The sequence below is a fragment of the Fringilla coelebs genome (genome assembly GCF_963513975.1).
Source record: "Fringilla coelebs genome assembly, chromosome: Z".
Taxonomy (NCBI): Eukaryota; Metazoa; Chordata; class Aves; order Passeriformes; family Fringillidae; genus Fringilla; species Fringilla coelebs.
Genome location: NC_140031.1, coordinates 53,479,411 through 53,491,870, shown reverse-complemented (window position 1 = coordinate 53,491,870; position 12,460 = coordinate 53,479,411). Strand labels below are relative to the sequence as shown.

The window sequence follows — 12,460 nt, the reverse complement described above, 5'->3', positions numbered from 1 at the left end:
AAAACCACAATTCATATCAAGAACAGATGACACCAGTGTCTCAAATATAATTTTATTTTAAGATCTGTAGTATTGGATTCACTTATTTTGGATTTACTTATTTTGGACAACTTGCTAAGATTGTGAGAGTATCCTCAATTTACACTACGAGCACAGTAAGAGATGTATCTCACACCATTTCTAAGACATGTGCTAAGCTATTTCAGGCCAGTAATCTTTAAAAACATAATCTACAATACATTGTTTAAGCTGTTCATATAACAATTAATTAATAGTAATTACTAAAAATCAAGTATGACCTGTATACCTATGCAAATTAAGTATTTCTTGCTACACAACCCTGAAGACAACTACAGTGAGAAAACTTGGTGCAACCTAAATTCAACAGCATAATAACCTAAAAGATGAAATCTGATACTTTCAGATGTGCTGGAAAAGATTCTGTAACTGATTCAGATTACCTTCCAATATACTAAATCCCATTAAAAAAGTCATCCCAATTCTGCTTTATGAAACTCCTTTTAGTTAGTATTTTTAGCCTAAAATTATGTTAAAATAGGAAAAATATGTGTTTTAGTGCCTTAAGTTTTAAATGTAGTACATTTTTCTCCCATTTTTCCATTTTTGTGAAAACAAATAAAATAGTGCCTTATTTATAAACCACAAAAAAACCACTATTATTTAAAACTGACTTTTTTGATTTTAATTTCCCGATGTGTCTGGTTAGTCTGCGAATAGTGAGGACTCTGGCCTTCTTCACATCTTTTCTCATCTTCACAACCTGTGAGAAATATGGAAGACATTATAAACTGTTTTCCTTGATTACATTCCATATACAATACATTCATTACATTGAGTTAGATTTTAGAAATTAGTTCAACAAAGAGAAATATTTTGAAAATAGAGTGCATTTCCCTGCTAACCAAATCTCATTTCAAATGAATTCACATTTCCATTAAAATCAAACTGCTTCCATAAACACCAGAGGAAGAATAACCAACAGTCTAAAAATGCGTCTGAGGTCTAAATAGAAGACAAGACATTCCTAACTAGCCATACTTTAATATTATTCTTAGAGCTAGACTGAGCTAGGTATTTGAAATGTCTCACCTTTTGCCTTCACTTAGCTTATTTTTGTCCCAGAGAAAAACCAGCAGTACATTAAGTCCATTGGTGCATAATACATAAAAGCATTTTAATTATTAAACATCTTCAAGTGTTAAGGAAAGACTCTCAAAAATTAACATTATTTATTATGGAACAGAATTTGAGATATTAAATTCTTGTTATATATTTCAATTCATTCTTGTTGAAAACAGAAGTCCAAGTGATTTCTAACTTGTTACAGTCTGTCTCAACCTGCCATCCTAGCCACTACTCTGTTCCCAAATTTAAAGCAGGTAGTTCTAAAGAAAATTTGGCAATGATATTTTGGTCTTAATTCTCACTCCAATAACAAAGAAAGAATTCTTCTTATTATTATTATTAGAGAGATAGGATGAACAAAGAAATCTTTCCAGTCTTTTGCAATTAAATCCCATAATGGAAAACCTTAAGCCCAGGTCCTTTCTAAAGATGAACATTTCAGATACAGGGAGTCAACAGTGATCCTTTATTTTTACAACTCAACTTCCCCCTTATTTATACATATATATTTTACTATGTCTACTAAAATTTTGTATTTAACACTTAAACTTAGAATAAGATGAAATACAAAACAAAAAACTGAAAAAAGCAACAGCAACAAAAAAATCAGTCTTCCTGACAAAAACCAAATTTATCTTAAATTTATCCAGTGGGATAAGTTTCAAAATTAAGTTGGCAGGTCTTTCTCAGTAAAGTTCTTTACTTCAGATTTCTATTCTAATTTCTCAGCGATAACATCAAAATGACAGGTTGATGACAACACCACCACCTAGTTAGGTCAAGAATATTAGTACTTTAAACCTACATGAGGCATGAAAAAAAAAAAAAAAAAAGAAAAATCTTTAAAGCTCACAGAACAGTACTTCACACCTGTGATGGGAAGTCTGGCTAGTACATATACACCCTGTGCAGAGACCATAAAGATGACACTTAAAAAAACAAAAAGAAAGCAGAACACATACTTTGTATAACTGATTATGTTTGCAGCTTAGAGTACTGATTCAATCAAGTTGTTAAGCCCTGAATGGTGTTCACCAGTAGCTTAACTGAAGGCTGAAACAGAGCAAAACAATTTCTAGAGAGGGGCATCTCTGATTGTCAGCCTTGCCTCTGCCAGGCAAGAGAAGGAACATGGGAAGCAGTGCTCGTCTGAGAAGCAGGGGAAGGGAATTGTATGGGGGGCAGCATTAGAAATGAGAAATAAAAAGGTAAAGGAGGCTTTTGGGATAAAAATAACTGACCTAAATGTGGTATCCTGTTCCAAAAATTGTTACAACAAAGGTCAGTACTTACCTTAGTTACCCTAGTAAAAGTAACTGCACACACAGATCTACCTACAAAAGTATTTCTACTTCAGTTAACAGCAGAAACCACACGCCAAAAAGCACCAAATGCCAAGTTTCTGCTAAACAGCAGCACTGCTCAAGACTTTAACATGTTAAGGAAGAAACCCATACATCACCATTTGCAATCAAGGCATGCAGATATTTCTTTTTTATAAGACATTGAATGAGATTATCATAGGTTCCTATAGTACACCTTCTAAAAGGAAGAAAGAAAAAAAATGCAGCTTCTGTCTGAACACCTCAATACTATACATACATACTGATCCATTTACTGGAATGTCTGGAATGTCAGCGGAAAACTGGGTATGCCTTCTTAGAAGGTTTGGGGAGGGGAGGTTGTTTTGAGTTTGGGATTTTTTATTCTCTATTTTTTTAACAACCACTAAAGACATCTACAAGCTAGAAACATACTGGAATTTAAGTAACTCATACTTTGTATATTAGTTACTGTGTATGCAAACATGAAGTGTATTTAACTTTCTCTCAAAAATGTTTTGTCAGGTATTTTTTAACAGAAATATTAATGCACACACAGCATGTTTCCAGGGCCTACAAGAGCCAAACTTCAGCCTCCTCTGCTGCCAGCCAGTGAAGGCTGTATAGACATGACAGCAGGAATGAGGGAAGGTATTCGCTCCTTGGCAGACTAGGAGTATCAATTTATGTAATCCAGTCACTTCTTTCACACGGGACAGTATGCATCAACTCTGTTCTTGGAAGTACTCATAACGTTCTCAAGAAAGCAGTCAGCTCTTTGGGAAAGAAATCAAAAAAGTTTAGCTTCAGATTTACAGTGTGCCTGAAACAATGGGGCTTAGACCACCAGGGCAGGCCCTGGTCTCTTGCATTACAAAGTGAGAGAGGCAACTTTGCCGTCAGTAGGAAAAAAAAAAACAAACTAAGCCAAACCAAACCAAAAAAACCCCACCAAGAATAGTCATGACTTTCAAAAAATAATAACAAATATTTATTCATAAGGTACTTTTTATAAATAGTTTAAGAAAAGACAGTGAGAAAAAGGGAAGTCTTTGCACTGAAACATAAAAAGGCTGCAGTCTAAGTCAAGATCAGACTTTATGCTTTAAGACTAGGCAATAAGGATTTTTAATGTACTCAGCAGTGACATTAAGCACTAAAGAATAATTATAAACAAACAAAACACAAACCAAACAAGTCCTTCTATCAATAGGATCTAGGATTCCTGGAAATTAAGGAAGTCTGCAATTGTATGTGGAAATAACCACTTCAAGGATTTCTCTGAACAAAGAACAAGAGATATTTTCCTTTGTTGAAGACAGTTCTTTATTTTGTTGGGAAATACTATTTATGAGACCATTAAACTATACCTCCTCATGAATGCTACCAAATGTCTGTATTCACACAATATTAATAATAGATAATATCAAAGTAATAGTAGATAAAGACTATCAATTATTAAATATAAAAGAAATAATAAAAAAAAAGAACTAATTTTTGAAAACAAGCCTAGGTAGTAACATACAGAATGCACATAAACATATTTCAAAAGCTATGGTTATAAACAAAAATCATCCATTTAGTACTATGGCTTTTCACAAAACAAATACAAAATGTATTTATGTTACTATTGATGCTAAACAAAGATGAAGTCCAAAAAATTCCATGACTGATGGTAGTCCACAAAGAGAGGCATCCATCAACCCAACAGCTTTTCACCTGCAGTAAGCACTGCCACAAAGCGTTGACATCTACCAAACATCAGCACACAAACCATCTCAAGCCATAGGCAGATGGTAGCTGCTGCTGCCCTTTCAAGAAAGGGCAAACAATGAGCACAGCAAGGGATCAGCAGATGACAAGCCAGACAAGAACTAGAAACTCTCCTGCAATTCACCTTTTCCAAGGGGCGGACATTTCTGAGGGAGATTGTAACAAGAATTGCTGGCTTCAGCACAGCCTACATTAATAAAAGTGATACTTGGCATAATGCTCCCAGTACTCATCTGGCAATGAAAACAGCCCTAACTTTTATGTATGTGTACTACTCACACAGTGCAAAGGCACCAGAGGGTGATTTCTACCAAATAATACAGAACAAGTGTGTGCTTAAAGACATCACAAGAACTGTATTTAATCCAGAATGCACAGGCGAGAAAGGGAGAAACTAATAGCTTCAACTACTTTGCTTTCTATTTTAGGCTATACCTGGCTCCAAAGGGTTAAAAGCCATTCCCAGAGATTTGTCTTTTTGTGTGGAAGTTCAATCAGACCTTCCCAACCCCCAGCATGTCCAAGCCCTTCTCATGCCCAGAAAGAAACTGACACAGAATTACTTAATTGTACCTTTGATCTCTTAGTCTTCTCTAGGGTTTTTCCATGAAGTAGTTCCATTTTGACACTGGTACTTCACTCATAGTTCAAATTAATTTTGAATAACAAAAGTCTTGGAAGGGCTGAATCAATTCCTAAGTCAGCATTAGACAGTGTTAGGAAAGAGCTTCTGATTACAGACATGACCCCTTTTAAATGAATGGGACGCTGTTCTTGTACATAATACAAGACAAAACACATGTACAATAGAAGAGGAAGTTATTTTAAGAGCCTCCCACATAATTAAGCTGTTCCAAAATAACTTGTTTGAAAATTTTCAAGTTTCTTTAAGAGAAATGTAAGGTATTTTTAAATAAAACATCAAGAAGGCTAGTCCTGAAAGTCTGTATTACTACAAAACAGTCCTCATATTAGGGATGGCAAGAAAAACACCAAGGCATGTGGATAAAATGACAGTGTAGGTACAATTATACATTCAAATTCACATGACTAGTCAAAGATATTTGCCTACATTTTTAAGACAACAGCAGCAAAGTTCTCAAACAAGCATTACATTAGAATAAAATGTTATACTTGGCCACTTCTGAAACTTGTTTTAAGGTCTGTACAAGCAACATGACTCCAAACTAAGCTAGTGTTCAGCCAATTAGAAAAACAAAAAAGGAAAGTGTGACTAAAGATATGTAGATGTATCAAGAAAGGTACGTGTCTACCCTGAACTATGGTATCAACCGTACTTGACAAAAAAAAAAAATCCCAAAACCAAACCATTATTCAAAACAAAAATATCCAGTGGATTGAGAGAAGCACTAATATGTTTCTACCTATGACTTGTTTGAATGTATTTTATTCAAACAACACTGAAATACTAGAACAAATGTGAAGGAAAAGCTCTTTGTATTACCACATACAAAACCTAATACTGTATATGAAAATATCTGAAGGACCTCAAATATCTTAAATTCTTCTTAACTAAACTTAATAGAAGTTAGCTTATACAGTTAGCCCCAGCTATCCAAAATGCATCAAAGCCAATAAACTAATGGACATGTCCTTTTCTTTGGAGCAGTCTAAAGCATATACAACTGTTCTTCTTGGGCTTCAGTCCATGAGGTACTGAATACTTTGGTCCTGACCCAATAATGCACTTAAATTATTAAATCCTTAAACAACCAGCACTAGACAGACCAGAATTTCTTCATCCACTTCTGCTTTATGCCAGCACATAGTCTAGTCCTAGTTCTGGTACAAGCAACCAGAAAAGACAAATCATTCTGTTCTCTTCAAGGAAGGACACTGCATGTAACCTCATCTAGTGGAAAAAAACCCCTTATTATAAGAGTTTATAACATTGTGAAATATCCATAATGTTGAACAAACACACACTCATTAAACAGAGGCCTCCAGCCAATCCCTCAACATGGTGTATCTATGAAAACTGTCTTCAACAAGACAATTTTGCAGGCACAACTGCAAAAATACTTCTTCTACAATTTGAAGACAATGTTCCTAAAGCAGCGTTCTATAATTTTACATAGACACATCTAATTCAATATAAGGTGCAATATAAGGCCTCTTATGTCTTTTCTATCACTTGATGCCTGGAAAAAAAGATGGTAGTTCTGAGCTTGCTTTTCCATTTCAGTTTCTTCCTATACTCTCCAGGCTAACAGGATTTATTTGACATGAGGGTCACATGTGAGAGTGGATAACAAGGAGAAAACATCAAGAACCAAGGCCATTAATTCTGTCCCAGGAAGGGTCTATTTTAAATATAGCCTATCATATTGCTATTGACAAACTACCATTTACCAGGGTCTAGTGAATGAATGACAGGAAAAAGATGAAATTGCAGGTACAGGATGCACTTGAGCCCTCATACATCCCCCTCATGCCAATAGAACTCTAGGAGGTTGAAATGAGAGCCTCATCTACCAGAATCAAAATGGCTCAAAGCAAAAAGAAAAAATTTATATATGCCTGTAGGTACACAAAAGCTTTTAGATTTTACTGCAGTAAGAGATTTACTTTTGAACTCCCTCAAGTTTAAACAGCGCTGCTAAAGTAGAAAGGGAAGAAGTACCACTTGTGTTTTGTACAGTGGCCTTTTCTACAAATTTTTACAAATTGCTTAAATTACACATCAACAAGTGTCAAAGCAAGAAATCCACCTTTAAAAAACCCAAATCTAACAATAATAGGAAAGTGAAAAGTTAAAGATGAATATTCAAGGTGTCTCCAATACCTGCAAAACCACCATGGAACTCAGTAATGTTTCAGTTCTCACTGATCTTCTTTATCTTCCTTGTTTCAGGGCACATCAAAAGCATTGGTTTCACTTTATAGTTACTTGACAGTCTTCTAACAAAGAAATTACCATGGCAACAGAGTATTCTCAATGTTAATTTTTGGTGCTATTTGGCAACACAGAGTTTTAAAATTTGAAACACCTGCAGCTGGATCACAAATTAGCCAGAACTAACAATAGTACATAATATTTTGAGTGAATAAGCTAAGTGAAAAAATGTTTCTGGAACTTCATTACAAATATTTCTCTCTATTATCTGGAATGCCAGCTTGAAAGATCTAATCATTTTGAGATTCTTAGGAAAAGTTAGCAATTGCCAAGTTTCCTTTTTTCCTTTTTTTACAAAAAGAATCTTTGTATTACAGTATATATTTTATACATGTCAAAATATGAGGAACTAGGCAGAAAGACTTAAAAAAGCTTCATACATTTCATTATAAAAACACATGTAAGTAGGGTGGCAAAAGCAGCAAGAAACAACACAAACACATCTGTGAGCAGTATCAGTGCTCAGTTCCAGAACAGTTTTATGCGGATACATACTGCAAAAATTAATATATTTAAAAAAAAAAACAAAACAAGGTGAATTTTCAGACAGATCAGTTTCCTAAGCTGTCTTCCCTTATGGTGACGTTACCTAGTTCCAGCGCAAAAGAGCAAAGTAAGAACACATAGAAGACAGAGATATGGACCACAACAAATCAGACTACAATAAATAAGCTATCTCTTCATTTAATATAAAGATCAAATCCCAACATAGGAAGTGCTAAGGAACACAGTTTTTCAATTACTGTTTGTAACAACATCAACACCACCATCATGTTAATCTTGCCTTTGCCATCTGCAGCTACATGAGAACAGGTTTGAATCAAGCGGATTCAATTCTATTCCAATACAACTATCAGAACATACAAAAATTCTTGAAACATGAGGTAAATTCTTCTGGATTAAACTATTTCACTCTGCTGCCCAAAGCTGACAGAAGTGCCACTGTTGGCTAGAGCATCCAGAAAGCAAAACACCTACAGCTGCTCAGGCCTCTGGGTACTCACCCTGTCAGGTTTCCTAAAGGATCTGCTAAGGATGAATGAATAAAAGCACACCACCCACTTGGGCGAATTTCCACCTTCCTCACAGGAAAAGTAATATACACCCCTTGTGAGTTACTGTCAAACCCTTCCTCCACAGTCTGCCCATGCTGCTTTCTTTGTATTTTCGCAATTGAAGCACTGAAATATCAGTTTCTTTATTCTGTAGAGCACTGTATTTCCTCCTGCACGGAGAACAGTTGTCAGTTCTAGTGTAATTTCTCCAAGTGGAAACCACAGTGAGTACTTGGAAATGCTAGAAAAGATCATTTTCATCTAAAGGTTTTGAAAAGCAATTCCAAGTATCTAAGATAGTTGGGAAGGAGTAAGGCTAGCCTAGAATTACTTGATCATTGCCAAAGACCAAAATTTAATGGATTTACTGCTTCAAAGTCAGTGTCTCACTGGATGGAGTCAGGCTCTATGCTGTACTTCAGAAAGCATTCAAGTCCAAACCAGGATCATGAGATGGCTAGACACATTTCTAAACCCCAAATACACATCAGTAGTTGTAAACGTCCAGATAAGAAATAACTGTTATAAACTAGCCTCAAAATGCTATATTAGATATATCACTTTGCCAACATGGAAGTAGAAACTATACATGTTTTCTAAAACAGAGGACTACCTGAAGGTAATTTCTAACTGTATTTAACTGATCAGCAAGTTTAAAAACCTCCAGCTACCACTCTGCTAAAAATATTTCCATGGAATGATGAAGGAGGATGTGATCAAGGCATTCAACACAGACAAGCTCAACTCAATGGACTCTGATGTCCCGGACTTCTTAATCAGACCAGAGCTCTAGCTAGAACTCACAAATGAATTTCATGCCTTCTTAAGCTTTGACTTTACAGAAAGAAAGACAGTAACAGCAGAAGCTGCAGTAGTGACAAAAGAATTACGAGGGTGAACACACATGAGTAAATAGTAAGAGTGCTGTGGACTTATACCCCTCTTCAAATAGCGAACCTTTTAAAAGCAGCTGGAAAAGAGCGCTGACCACAAGGCAACATTATGAATCTCCACATTACTTGCATAAACTGAAGCATGACACCACAGCTTGACTACAGTGACTCACAAACAATCTATGTATCTTTTTCACGTTAATTACATAGGTCACAAACATGATCCACACCTGTAGAGCTGAACTGCCATCACAAAAAGAAAATTGTGCCAAAACTGGATTAGAACCTTTCCCCCTAACAAATATGAAATTCAATCACAGTGATGCCGGTATTAATCTGAAGGTATGTTTGATGGTGTGGCTGCTTTGGCTTGGGATTAAGAGATGCTAGTATAAATGTCGGTATGGCCTCCTAAATCACCACAAAAAAACTTCAAGTCCTGAGTGCTAATATGTTGCAACTTCTCCCAGCTATTCTTGAAAGAGTAGAATATCAAAACTGTGTATTCTGGAATTATATTTGTTAGCCTGATTTCTGAGAAAATTAGGTTTGTCAGCACACTGCTTGTCCATCAGTATCCATCTCTGGTAACTTTTGGGCTTATTAAACTGAAATCAACATTGACCATTAATCACATGTCCTACATGTTTTGTGAAAACTGATAGCCATGTAGAGTTGTGAACTACCATCAGCATGGCCAGCATGGAAGAATACAGAATTCAAGTCTTTTCCATCCTGGCTGAGAACAGTACTCATTCACTGTAACATGTGGCTCCAAACCAACCACTTAACATCCTCTCCTGACTATCCAAACAGGGAGGAAACATAGGCCATAACTACACTTACTGAAAACACTCTAAAAGCATAACAAACAACAAAACCCAAGGATAACACAATGAAAACTAAAAAGAGACAGAGGAAAAACTCATGATCTACACTATATATACTATATGAAGTTTTATGGAATACTGGACTCAAAGCTGTAACATGCCAGGCATCACTGGTTCTCATCTTACACACATAATACATTTTTATCACATTGTTTGTACTGATGATTTTATCTCATGATTGAAACTTCAAGGGAACACAGATGACTTGATGAATGCGATAGAAGAAGACCTTCTTCTATGCAAGACAGTTCACGAATGATACTTTTATAGTTACTTCAACTGCCCTCAGCTTGCACGAGTCTCACACACCAAGAGGCCAGGAAAAGAATGGGAATCCTGTACAGTGTTACAGCATCACAATATCTGACAAATATTTGTATTTTACTATTACCAGGAAAATGCATTATTATCATCTGTCATTCAACACAAACACTCATTTTGTAGTAACTCATTAATTTAAAAATTTGTATTACAATGTCACAATATAGTTATTATTATGCAAGCATAAAGGAATAATTAAGGAAAAATGGTTTCAAGTTCATTAAATGAAACAAAACAGCATCAGGAAAGAAGTGATGAAGTTGGAGAAATACTTACTAAATAATTTTCCATTTCTCCCTAAATCTGAATGATAAAAAAACTAGGTAAGTACCACAATTTTTAGATGACCATAGATATACATTTAGCCTGCATTACGGCCTAAGTACTAGAAAAAGGCTGGAAGGCTATTTAGGTATGTGAAGATTCCCATTAAAAAAGGGGAATGATCAACTATCAACTAAAGGAGCAGCAATCAACTTTGCCGAAGTCAGTGTTCTGTATAGAGGCAAACTACGCCTCAAGTTATATCTTGCAACAGTTACAGCTAATTTTCACCACCAGTATTGATACATTTTGGAGGGATAAACAACATTCCCTATTACAATCTCCTCAGAGCCTGAAGAAATTTCAGTCCGGCAAGTATATTTTAAAATAACAATAAAAGTTTCTCCTCTCTACGCTGTAACTTTCAAGACCATGCTTTCTTGTCTGATGTTCTGATATGACACGTATAACATTTAGAAAGGCAAAGAAATCATCTATAAAAGTAGCATCACAAGACCATAACAAAAAACTTCGCACAGGAAGTAATTAGAGTGGTACGTCATGGAATGACACAGCATCATAAGAAAATCACAGAATGATGTTAAATCTAAAACACTGACCACATAAAAATGAGTGAGTTGAGTTCCAGGATGAAAAAAAATTAAGAACAGTAAAACCAAAAAAATCATGACCACTTTTTTCTTACAACTGGGAATAAAGCTATTGAGAAACAATTAAGAAATATTTAGTATCCAGATTTTTAAAGGAAAAAATCCTTTGTTAAAAAAGGAAAAGAGAACAAGAAAATAGGGAAATCAGAAAAGATGTGTTTGTGGTTTCTGACTTTCAAAATATTTGGTACTTTTGCCTTTCTGAAAAAAAAGTCTGTCTCCTTATTTAAAAAATGTTACCAACCCCAAATTTCTTTGAAGAAGCATGAAACTCCTTTTACAAATAGACTATCAACTCTAACTTTTCATCTGCCTTATGGTGCCCCTAGCACAGACACCTGACATGCATATAAAAAGTATCAAAATGCATCCAGTGAGTACAAGTACAACCAACTCCTGTTCAGACCTAGGGTATGCCAGTGACCAGCAAAAGCCATGACTTCAGGAAACACATCACCAGAACATGAGGTAAACTCTCATTGGCTTCAAACATGCTGCAGTATTATTGGCCTGACAAACTCTGAAATACTATCCTACTTCTCACAGAAAAACTGCTCATCCCTTAAGGTGCTTTCTGCTATTATGTCTTTATGACTTATATTTTTTGTGGGAACTTTCTCTCAGTCAGTAGTTATAGATTTATGAAAAAAAAAATTTAAGTAGCACTACCATATAAGCTACTCTTCAGTCTTTTTGGACAGATGATAAGAATTCTTGCTAATGGGAATGGAGAAATACCTTGTTACACCAGTTAGTGTTCCTAATTCCCTCCAATCAGTTTAAAAAACAAGACAATTTCATGATGAGAATTCTTCATAAACACAAACACATGGGAAAGTCAGTGTTTAAAAAAAATGCCAAAAATCTAATAATCTGTATTCTTCCTAGAAGTTTCTTCATGACATCAATAGAAACTGGAGAAAAGGACAAGTATGAAAAGTAGAAGAAATAAAGCGCTTAAAATATCCCTGCCAGATGTCTGACATCTATTCATTAATTTAAATACCTTTCCACAAATTGCTCTCCATCAGTTGCCAAGATGCCAAATGTACAACAGATTTGTACAACAACTATCCCAGTACTACTTACTAACAACTTGGAGCAATGCTTAAAGGTTCTTGCAAAACCTTCATTGTTATGACAGAACAAGCACTCTCACCTGTCTGCCCAATAGTATGTACATTGTCCAGCCATTGACAACTTTTTTT

The 12,460-nt window shown here is 35.3% G+C and overlaps 1 protein-coding gene across 1 annotated transcript in view; it reads right to left on the bottom strand.

Annotated features, from left to right (window-relative positions):
• Positions 1-12,460, bottom strand: part of SRFBP1 (serum response factor binding protein 1) — a 67,349-nt gene that overhangs the window by 44,259 nt on the left and 10,630 nt on the right. The window contains exon 2 of the mRNA XM_084224825.1: positions 693-781. Coding sequence (XP_084080951.1) covers positions 693-781 — 89 coding nt within the window. The remainder of the gene's footprint in view (positions 1-692; positions 782-12,460) is intronic.